The sequence below is a fragment of the Trichomycterus rosablanca genome, chromosome 11, assembly GCF_030014385.1.
Source record: "Trichomycterus rosablanca isolate fTriRos1 chromosome 11, fTriRos1.hap1, whole genome shotgun sequence".
Lineage (NCBI taxonomy): Eukaryota > Metazoa > Chordata > Actinopteri > Siluriformes > Trichomycteridae > Trichomycterus > Trichomycterus rosablanca.
Genome location: NC_085998.1, coordinates 26,113,122 through 26,124,588, shown reverse-complemented (window position 1 = coordinate 26,124,588; position 11,467 = coordinate 26,113,122). Strand labels below are relative to the sequence as shown.

At 40.2% G+C, this 11,467-nt stretch overlaps 1 protein-coding gene across 4 annotated transcripts; it reads left to right on the top strand.

Annotated features, from left to right (window-relative positions):
- Window positions 1-430: 430 nt before the first annotated feature.
- ctcf (CCCTC-binding factor (zinc finger protein)) lies at window positions 431-11,020 on the top strand. Of its 4 annotated transcripts, none has more exons than XM_063004101.1 (13): window positions 431-560; window positions 2,470-2,562; window positions 3,378-3,965; window positions 4,076-4,424; window positions 4,515-4,685; window positions 4,773-4,906; window positions 5,904-6,024; window positions 6,154-6,303; window positions 7,119-7,279; window positions 7,388-7,570; window positions 8,192-8,327; window positions 8,985-9,188; window positions 9,283-11,020. In XM_063004101.1, exons 2-13 carry the CDS (start codon window positions 2,539-2,541, stop codon window positions 9,498-9,500), a joined length of 2,439 nt encoding a protein of 812 aa, XP_062860171.1. In that variant the 5' UTR covers window positions 431-560; window positions 2,470-2,538; the 3' UTR covers window positions 9,501-11,020. The 4 variants fall into 4 exon arrangements, with proteins under 4 accessions (XP_062860171.1, XP_062860173.1, XP_062860174.1 ...); XM_063004102.1 differs by lacking the exon at window positions 431-560 and adding an exon at window positions 1,671-1,987; XM_063004103.1 differs by lacking the exon at window positions 2,470-2,562.
- The last annotated feature ends 447 nt before the right edge of the window (window positions 11,021-11,467 follow it).

Sequence of the window (11,467 nt, the reverse complement as noted above, 5' to 3'; positions counted from 1 at the left end):
GTAAAATACAGTATAAATGTGTAATCTACAGTTAGATCAATTACTGAAAAGTCAATACATTTAGGATAAAAAGTGGGTAAAGTAAGTTTTATATAGGCCTACACAATAATAGTTTATAAAGTAAAGTAGTTTATAAATGTTATATCAAACACTGGGTGGACTGAAGTAGTGCATACACAGTAACGGTAGTAGTGAGGTAGTAAGATGTAAATGTAAAATATAGACAATGCGTGACGATAGAATGGCATAAAAGTAATGTCATTAGTAAACGTAGTATGGTACAAATGTAATGGAAAGTGCAGCGCCTCTTTCGGCCAATAGGCACGGCGCTGTGTTTACACCCCTCCCCCTCCTCCCCGCGCCACCGCCTCTACTGCGCGCCGCGCATGCGCAACAACCGGTTCGGGCCGCCATTTTGTGCGGAGCCTAGTGTGTAAAAGCGGGAGAGGATTAAAACGTGCGGAGAGGAAGCACGCAGCGCTACTGAGTTCTGTACTGAAGCAAGAGCCGAGCCCGGACCCTGCGCTCAACTCACCGACACTATCAACAACTCAAAGCAGGTAAACTAGCGCCACTTTTCCGACTGGGGGAGTTTTGCAGAGCTTTAATCGGCCTCTAGGTGTCACGATGGGGCTGCTGGTTCAGGCGGGCTGCGGGGGGTGTTTGTCTCCCTCTATCGTTATCCAAAATAGAGCTTAAAAACACTTATAAGCCACAAGTTCGGGCTTCTCATCGGCTACAAAGTGCTACTGAACCTATATCAACGTGCAGTTCATCAGGATGGTGTATTTTAATTCTAAATGATTTGCATCTGTGTTTAGGCCGGGCGTCCATTTTCTGTTTCTTCTCTTTGTTTCAGTATCAGAAACCCGCCGTTTCGACATGCAACATTAGCTTAGCTGCAAGCTAATACTAACACTAAAGTCATATAATTCAATTATGGTCGCTACACATCCTTATTACATGCGGTTTTAGTAATATATATTAGTATATACTTCTTGTACATTTTTAAAACGCACGGGTTAGCTAGCTGTGTAGCTTAGCTAAGTAGCTAACAGTTTGTTGGCGCCCCTCCTCAGCCTATTCAAACCTGCTCAGCCCTTCCTCAAACACTTGATATGTGTCGACTCATTGAACCGAAACTTTCGAGTCATTACGGTTAGCTAGATTTAAAATTAGTAGAGTCGATAGGCTGCCAACGACTTAACACTTTTGCACAGCTAATCTATATTTGGAATATTTACGCATCGACGTAAAATAGCATGTATCTATAAACAGTAAATATCAAGATATTAAATCATTACACTGTAAAACAAATATACACTTGTTTTTAAACGGTTTGCTCGTCAAAAATCTCTTGGTTTTAGCTCTACCGACCATTCGTCAATTTAAAATTCCCCTCTGGTAATCCTGCTGCCTCACGCAGTCGTCACATAAGGTTACATAAACTCGACATGTATTACATTATTAAACCAAAATCCTCTGAACTTGTCTTAAAATGGCTCTTCGTCGCGAGTCGGTTCCCAACGGTTACTTCAAAGAGCCGATTCTTTCGACTGACACATCACTACAACACTTGCATGTACACACTACACAAACTGATGCAATTAGGTGGGTAAAATAATTCCAGCGTCATGGTCTTTATGTAGTTTCCCTTGTTCGTTTATCCTCGAAATAATAAATCATGATGTTGGGCATTTTTAATACCCAATTGCTTATCCCGATCCAGCTAGCGCGTGTTTGCTAGCGAGCTTGTTGCGCAGATTAAAATCGGACAAGGAAGCCTCGCCGTTTGCTGTCGCCCATATACCTATTTTACAGGTATATTATAACAGTTTTATGCGGTTAATACTCGTCTAAAGACAGTGGTTGTTGATCCCATCAGAATGCACGCAGTGGTCTAGCTTTTGAGAAACTGACCATCTCTGACTATCACCGACTGAAAGACGAAAACTGGAGAGCTCCCTCTACAACACGACTGGTAGCGGTACAAAACGCTTTTAACCGGCTCAGAATGCCCTCTTGCTGTAGTACAAAATTGTTCAACATTGTTCATGCAGTTGGTGATCACGCGTCTTCACAAATTGATAGGTTTCGTGACATTTTTATCAAGCCAGGTTTTGAACATGTTTGATGGTGTCAGGAAGCGAGTAGCTAGACTAGGTCGGTTTGATTGTTTTAGCGCGCAAATTCATATAGGGGGAAAGTTTTATTAGATTTTGTAGATACAGTCTGCGACGCAGCTGTGACCACACTAGCACGTTCTCTTCAATTAAAGATAAAGAAAACTCAACATCTGTTAACGACACTTAGATTGTGGTTTGATACAGTTAGCTGTTTTTAATAGTTAGTGCTTTTACTCGGCTTTTATGCACTGCCTGCAGTCTAAGTCTGCAAAATAACTTGCTTCAAGTTCGTATGTATATTGTGTTTGACGTTGATGTTTTGGTTTCATTCATATTTCGTTAGTAAGAAAGCAGGTCGAGACATAGCCGAATCATCAAATGCAGCGATTTGAGAAGGCAGGAAGGTAGAGAGATGAAGTACTCTATTCTGGTTCAGGTAACTTTAGCAAGTCAGTAGGTTATACAATTATGCACATCAGCCTGTCACAATAACTACATAACCTAGTCACAATGAAATGAGATAATAACTATTATTTGACATTTGCAATTCACCATACGTGGTGATATGTAGTATGTTTTAAAGAACATCTATAAACAAAATAATAGGAACGATATTTTTTGAACGAAGATTTACCTTTAAAAACCATTTAAAGGTAGTCATAGATGACAAAGGCTAGTGCCTGTTTTGAAGCTGTTTTTGCTGTCGAGTTTTTACTATAAATGCATAGTTTTTATTTTTATCAGTTGCTTCATCCTGGTAAGTGTTGCAGTTGGTCTGGTTTCACCAGGAAACACTAGGTGCAAGACAGGAATACCCTGGATGGCAGACCATTGCAGTGCTTGCAGAATAACTTGAATACTTTCTTCAGTAGTGTATGTATGAAATGCAGTGATTTTTGTTTTGAAACTAGAAAATGGTTAACATGTAAAACAGTACATTACTTGTATGAATAGTCATGCCATCTGTGTGGTGTTGCTTTATATAACCTGTCTTGATATCACTTCCAAACATTAATATCTTAATTATGATTAGGTGATTATCTAACTGACATGCCCAGGAATTGAGTTGTAAAATAAAGGTATTGTTACAGGGCTGATGTTCAGAGCTTGGTATGGCATTTGCACTAAATTTCAACATGATATAAAGATTGTCAATATAAACTGCATTCATGTTAATTTTGTTTACTTGTAGAGATTTTTCCACCCACAATGCTGGATTACTAAACAAAAACCCTATTATCCCCTTCAAAGGTGTTACCCATGGAAGGGGGACCGACAGAAGCTGTAGTCGACGAGGGTGGTGATGCCTTCAAAGCTAAGGAATGCAAGACCTATCAACGGAGACGTGAAGATGAAGTTGTGGGAGCTGAGCTCCTACAAGCTGCTGGCCTAGAGGCAGTGGAACAGCCAGTTGCTGAAGGAGAGGTGGTGGGAACAGTTGTGAATGCTCAGCAACAGCAGCTGGTTGAGGGTGTGGTGAGTGTAAATAGTGGTGTGGAGATGATGGTGATGGATTCTCTGGACCCAGCCCTGCTCCAGATGAAGACTGAAGTAATGGAGGTTGCCATGGCTGCTGGTGTTGGTGTAGCTGGAGCAGCACATGAGGCCACAGTTACAACAGTGGATGACACCCAGATTATCACACTGCAGGTAGTAAACATGGAGGAACAACAGCTGGGTTTGGGCGAGCTGCAACTAGTGCATGTGCCTGTTGCAGCTGTGCCTGTCACTGCTGCCACTGTTGAGGAGCTGCAGGGCACACTCGTTGATGCCACAGCAATGCCCAAAGATGGAGAGCCTGTTATCTGCCATACCCTGCCACTGCCTGAAGGCTTTCAGGTTAGTCGGTGGCCATTTATGTGGCAAAATACAATTTTAAAGGAACTTTTTTTTGGGGGGAAAATGCAATTTTTGTTGCAATTTTTACCTAAAGTGGCTCATGCTTGCAGGTGGTAAAAGTTGGTGCTAATGGAGAAGTGGAGACTGTGGAGCAGGATGAGCTCCAAGCTCACCAGGAGCAGGCTCTGCAACAGCAGCAGCAGGAGGAAGAGGAGATGCCTGAACCCCAGAATGAGGATGCCAGCTGGGCAAAAGATCCTGACTACACCCCCCCTGTCAAAAAGACCAAAAAGACCAAGAAAAGCAAGCTGCGCTACAATACAGAAGGCGAGAAGGACATGGATGTCTCTGTTTACGATTTTGAGGAAGAGCAGCAGGAAGGCCTACTCTCTGAAGTTAATGCAGAAAAGGTGGTGGGCACCATGAAGCCCCCAAAACCTACCAAAATCAAAAAGAAGGGTATGCTATGTAGCTACGTGTAAAACCTCTGTTTTATTCTGTCTAAGTACCTTAGACTTAATATTGATGTTACATTAATTGGTTTTCAAGGTGTCAAGAAGACATTCCAGTGTGAGTTGTGTAGCTACACCTGTCCACGGCGCTCCAATCTTGACCGGCACATGAAGAGCCACACAGATGAGAGGCCACACAAATGTCACCTGTGTGGCAGGGCATTTAGAACGGTCACCCTGCTAAGAAACCACCTAAACACCCACACTGGTACCTACCTGCTGTCATACTTTTACTTTTGTACATACTTTTTTTTTTTTGTAAATGTGGTAATTTGATTTTATTTGTTTTGGGCAGGCACAAGGCCACACAAATGTACCGACTGTGACATGGCATTTGTGACTAGTGGTGAACTGGTGCGGCACCGTCGCTACAAGCACACCCATGAGAAACCCTTTAAGTGTTCCATGTGTGACTATGCTAGTGTGGAGGTATGTAAAAGATACACAGCTTGGTAGTTCAGTGGTTAAGATACTGGTTTAGAATGTTGAATCAGAGGATTATTGGTTCAGGCCCCATCATCACAAAGTTGCCATCTATGGTCCTTAAGCAGGTCCCTTACTTCTAATTGCTTGAATTGTATTCAGTCACAATTGTAAGTTTCTTTGGATAAAAGTGTCAGGTCAATGTGAAACATTTGAATAGTTGGGCTCTGGACATGAAAAAAACTTTTTTTTTACTGGATACATTTTAAGCAATTATATTTAGATATGACCATGTTTTTTTTTTTAAAGCTATGGGTTAGGTACTACTGGTACATGCTTCTTTAGCCAATATCATCTAATTAAGAAGTTCCAGTTGACTACATCACCCAAAAAACCCCATTAATAGGACAGTCTGTTGTGACTTTTTTTTTTTTTTTTTTTTTTTTTTTTTTTTTTTTTTTTTTTTTTTTTTTTTTTTTTTTTTACATAAAAAATTTATGAAGAGCACAGTGGTCAGAGGGTGCGTTGATATAATGCTCTAGCACGACGAGTTTGAATCTTAGCAGAGCCACTGACATGGCCGATTATCCACACAAACCCAATTGTATGTCTTTAAAGAGGGGAAGGTTGGGTGAGGTCTTCTCCTGTTTTTGCTGTGATACGTGATGGGGTGGGTCTGGGTGTCTGAGGAGAGGGTGGTGTCATGTGGGGTCTAACTTGGCTCTATGTACATGATACAGCTCTGTGTGGAAACCCAAAACTGCCAGGTGATATGCCGCAAATTGATCGCACTGGTGACTAAGGGTTAGTATGGTGATCTGGCTGTCCTTGATTAGATTAGAAATGAGAAATTACTAGATTGGGAGATAAAGGGGAGATATCCATAAAAACATGCAGTTGAATGATCGGTAGTGATACCTATCAGCCCTGTCTTTCAGCAAACAAACTTTTGCTTATTTTAATGTTTATTGTCTTGCATGTTTTGTGCTTTTTTTTTAATCAGGTCAGCAAGCTGAAGAGACACATTCGCTCTCATACTGGAGAGCGTCCTTTCCAGTGCAGTCTTTGCAGCTATGCCAGCAGAGACACCTACAAGCTGAAAAGACACATGAGAACCCATTCAGGTTAGAGATGAAATGGTTAACTTTTACTGCCTTGTTACAACAGTTGTTTCACTCGCAACATCATCATGTGTATATTTGTAATAAAATGTAAAAAAAAAAGTTGTTCCTTTTCCTTCATTCACTCTTCAGGGGAGAAACCGTACGAGTGCTACATTTGCCATGCACGGTTCACTCAGAGCGGGACTATGAAGATGCATATTTTGCAAAAGCACACTGAGAATGTGGCGAAGTTCCACTGCCCCCACTGTGACACTGTTATTGCCCGCAAGAGTGACCTGGGTAAGAGCATTCTTCTACTTCCTAGTTTTTGTATGCATGTAGGTCTGTCACAGTTATTACATTTAATTATTACACAGTTTTTCATTTCTAGTTAAATTTTGTAATGGATGGGTGCATGTTTAGATGTTTACAGTGTTTCATCTCCTAAAAATAAGTGTGTAGTCCAGCTAACTGGTGAGGAAGTTGGGTTTAATGTGTAGAAATTATATCAGAGGTATCATTCGTGTGTGTGTGTTGTTCAAATCAGTGAGAAGTACATGAGTTGATCTAAGTGGTAGCCCAGTGGTTAAGGTGCAGGGCTAATGTAGTGTCACTGGTTGCCATTAGTGGGTGTTTTAGCGAGGCCAGTAACCGTCAACTGTTTGCATTGTATTCAATCACAATTGTAAATAGCTTTGAATAAAGCGTCTGCCAAATTCTGTAAATGTTAGTTCTACTAACTTCATGGGGAACCACACTTATAACAATAAAAAACCATTAATAAGGCAGATTGAATATTTAATCTGGATGATTTTTTTTACCTATGCATTTTCTGTATTAAGTATAAGGAACAATGATTGATAAAACATTTGCAGAAAGTTTCTGGATGGTATACTTATTTGGGGTTGCCACAGTGGCTCATTTGTCTCCAACCTACCCCATCTAATAAACATGTTCATAATCTTGTCCATACTGGTCACTCCCAGTGAGAATTGCAGCATGTTCATCTCTGCCACCTCCAGCTCTCTCTCCTGTGAGAAAGTGGATGGCAAACTTTGATTCTTCATAGTTGTCTTATATGTGCATGTTGATATAATCCTTTGTTTATTGTTTAGGTGTGCATCTGCGCAAGCAGCATTCCTACATTGAGCAGGGAAGAAAGTGCCGCTATTGTGAGGCTGTATTCCATGAGCGCTATGCTCTCATCCAGCACCAGAAGTCCCACAAAAATGAAAAACGGTTTAAATGTGACCAGTGTGATTACGCTTGCCGACAGGTCTTTACTGTGCCTTTTTTTTTTTTTTATAAAGAAACATGTGTTTTTTCTTTATTCAAGCTTATCTACTTTTCAGTTGTTGACTAATCTGTAACTGTCTCTTGTCAGGAGCGTCACATGGTGATGCACAAGCGCACCCACACTGGGGAGAAGCCGTACTCCTGCACACACTGTGATAAGACCTTTAGACAGAAGCAGCTCCTGGACATGCACTTCCGCCGCTACCATGACCCCAACTTTGTGCCTACCTCCTTTGTGTGTACCAAGTGCAACAAGACCTTCACACGCAGGGTATGTGACACCACTAATCTTTACACTAATCATCAGGTTTTACCTGTAATTTGATTATTCAAATGTTCATGTAGAGAACCAGATAAAGATATTTAAAGTATGTTAAGGCAATATTCAAATTATGGAGTAATCTGAATAAGATATCTGGATTTTTGTTCAGTATTTGGGTTATTTACCTTGTATAAAGCAAGAATACTGGGTTTTCTGCGTCTGTGAATGTGTAAGGAAACCTTGTTGACCTGTATGCTGCATTCAAAGTATTTGTAGGGCACTAGAAGGCTATACAAAAAGTAATGCTGGGTGTTGAGCAGATACACTATCCTTTACACTACCTAGTGTTGGATTCAACCTTAAATCTAGCATGGCATCATGAGGAGAAAAATACAGCCTTGCAAGTAATGAGCTGTGAAATGTGGTGACCTTTGTTTGCATTTTATATAACAAGTTTCCTTGTACTGGAATTGCTTCTGTTTGTGTGGTAGCTCTTTAGTATGTATTCATTTGCTTTTGTAAATGCAGTTTAGGAAAGAATTGGTTTACTGCATGTAAGCCCAACAGTAATGTTGCTGACTGACTGCAGCACTAACATCTTAACAAGAATTTAACTTTTTGTATTGGTAGAACACCATGGCCAGGCATGCAGAGAATTGTAATGGCATCGATAGTGCTGATGGAGAGAACGGCACTCCAACCAAGAGGGGTCGTGGTGGTCGGAAAAGAAAGATGCGGTCCCGAAAGGATGATGACGACGACAGTGGTGAGTGATTGGGCACTAGATTTAGCGTTTGACTTCTGTGAATGTGTGTATTTGGTGCTGTTTTGATGCTGCTTTAGTACTAGTACACTTCTGTGATAGTTTGTCATCATGTAATTTTTGTAGCTGAGCAGTTGACATTGATTTTCCACTCTGTGTGCCAGATTTTATCATTAGACTATTAAAATTGTAAGTGCTGTAGTGCAAATGTGGGTTAGATCCTTGTTTTAACCCTTAGCAGACACAGACTGGTGTATACAATTTAAAACCGGTTTTGTCCCTCTAGCTGTCATCTTAACAGCAAAATCATCTGTCAGATTCTCCAGACGGTTATCTCATTAGAAACATGTCTGGCCTTGAGAACACCATGAGCTATTCATTATTTTCAATAGCTGCTTAATCCTGGTCTTGGTTGCTGTGCTTTGTGTGTGGACTTTTAGATCCTGCTGCTTTAATAACTTTTTACTGGTTTGAAACCCTGTTTTGCAGGTTAAAAGGTTCTTAGTAGTTTAATAGGTTTTATTTTTAACCACTCAATAGGTTCTTTATGTCATCTCAAGCCAAAGGGTTTAGGAGAAGTAATTATATAATGTTTAGTAGTTTGTTTAAGAATGGTTAAATAATTGCAATAGCCTTTAATTGCCCTGTGTTTTGTGTTAGATGAGCATGGAGAACCTGAGTTGGATGACAATGATGAGGAAGAGGAGGATGAGGATGAAGCTCTAGATGAAGTGCAGATGGAGGTGGAACAGGCCCCACCTACTGTCCCTGTCCCTGCCACTGATGAGCCACCTGTCAAGAGGAAGCGTGGTCGACCTCCCAAGAACCCCCCTAAAGCTTCATCTGCTAAGCCCACAGCTGCTGGTAATTATGCTGCTTTGCTCAAAATTGGCTTAAGTGTTTAATATGGAATAAAAAGCTTATTGCTTTAAAACTCAAATCTCTTCTCAATTTGCAGCTGCTATTATCCAAGTGGAAGATGAGGGCACGGGGGCCATTGAGAACATCATAGTTAAGAAGGAGCAGGATGGCGTGGATGCTTCAGCAGCAGCAGAACCTGTGGTGGAGGAGGTTGATGTTGCAGAAGAAGGAGAGGTGGAGCAGATCTCTGTTCCTGAGGCTGCTCCCAATGGGGATCTGACCCCGGAGATGATCCTTAGCATGATGGACCGGTGATCTGCTTGCATAGACCCAACCAAAAACACACACACACACACGCAAATGCTCGTATGTATTGCCTCCCTTCCCAAACTGTTACCACCTTCCTCACAAACTAAGTCTGTTCTTTTCAGCTGTGTTCTTGTTCAGTTTCTGATTTACTTTGGAATGAAATGTACAATGTTCCCTTCATGGTTTCATTACGGCACATGATATAGATTTCTGGCAGATGTGCATGATGCTTTTTTTTTTTTGAGCTGATATTCAGATTGTCCCATGTTTTTCGGTCATCTGGTGTGTGGCGGGAGTCGCTGAGATGACTGTATGAATAGGGAGAATCTGTAATTAATGTAGTAAACTACATACAATAGAAATCTGTTAGTTTTTTTTTTTTAACCAAACTAACCTGCCAATATTCTTTTAACCCTCTGAGCTTTAGCCATACCATGACAATATTCAAATGAGTACTTTTTTGCGTCTGGTCAAACCTTGGTATTTAGACTGTAGAAATGGGCATTTTAACCCTTTTGTCCAGTAGATATATTTAATGTTTGACACATGGCAACTTTTCTCATTTCATTTCACTGATCACAATTGCAGAGAGAGATGATGGCTCTGGCCAGATATTTACTTGGCTACATTTGTCCATCAATCAAGTTTAAAAAAAAATAATTATCAGTGCTTGATAACATTTGTACAAAAAATAAAACCTGGCTGGTTTTGCTTGTAAATAGTTTTTTATTTTATTTTTTTTTAATTTTATGAGTGTTTTAATCTTTCCAGATAAATCGATGACCCTGAATGCTAATGCAATTTTAAGCAGTGCTCATTGGAATATGTGACCCAGGGAATTTTAAATCTTAAAAAGGGTGTAAATCATGTAGGCATTAGAAATCCTCTTTGCACTGGGATGGAATAATTTGTTTAATCCTTCAGTTAGGGGCAAGCAGCTACAATAAATATTTGGATAAAAAAATTCTGAGCAGCACAATACTGGGGATTTTGTGTTTGCTTTCAAAACAAAAGATCAGGATGAACAGAAATGCGAAGTCAGTTATCCATGAGCCCTTAAATATAGAGCTTGTAGCCTCAACTCAACTTCTTAAACTAGAATGACTGCCGATGTAGAATGGTTTCTTGCTGTTCACAGCTGTTTTCTCACCACTTTTGTCTAGCCCATGTACGGTTCGCACAGTTTATTGCTATTGATGAATCTATTTGATGCGTTCTGTTTGAAGAGGACTGTTAGAATGATTGTTTAAAAGTTTTTCACTTTTTTCCCTATTCTAAAACTTTTTCTCCTATATGTATCTGCATTTAATTTCCTTCTGTTTTATTAAGCTCTTAATTTTAGTTTAATGCTTTTATATATTTTTTTCTTTTTTTGTACTTGGCTGTAACTGTGTGAATTTTACAATGATCAGAAAACCAACATATAAAGACATTTATTATGGCTGGGTGGGGCTTTAAGGGGAATATGAGAAAAGGTGGTGTGGAGAATGTATCGCTGTACAGCTAATAAAAATAATATTGTCCTATTCTGGAGTGCTGGTGTTTTTTGTGTTTATTTTTAATAACCACTTTATCCTGGTCAGGATTGTTGTGGGTCCAGTTACGTTGAGAAACACATGCTGTAAGGCTGGAATACACTGAACAGGGAACCAATCGATCACAGGGCTTTGGCCCTCTGCCACTAACCTAGCCAAGCATGTCTGTGTAGGTGTGGTACCACCACTGAGGTTTGAATTCAGATCTTGGTGGTGGGCAAGTGCAATAGACTGATGTGCCACCAGAGCGCCTGTGTATTTCGTTTATGTAAAGGCTAAATGCTGCAGTGACTGGAAAATTAATTTGTTATATAGCTAATCAATTCAAACCTTTTATAGCATGAGGTTTTGGTAAAGGGTTTGAGATTGTTAAAGCAGAATGTTTTTTTTTTTCTCCACTAAAACGTATGCCTTGTATAAAGTATGCCAATGATTTAA

Coding starts and splice junctions, on each gene's coding strand:
- ctcf (XM_063004101.1), top strand. CDS start 2,539: ATGAAGTACTCTATTCTGGTTCAG. Junction 4,425..4,514: donor TACCAAAATCAAAAAGAAGG/GTATGCTATGTA, acceptor TTGGTTTTCAAG/GTGTCAAGAAGACATTCCAG. Junction 4,907..5,903: donor GTGACTATGCTAGTGTGGAG/GTATGTAAAAGA, acceptor TTTTTTAATCAG/GTCAGCAAGCTGAAGAGACA.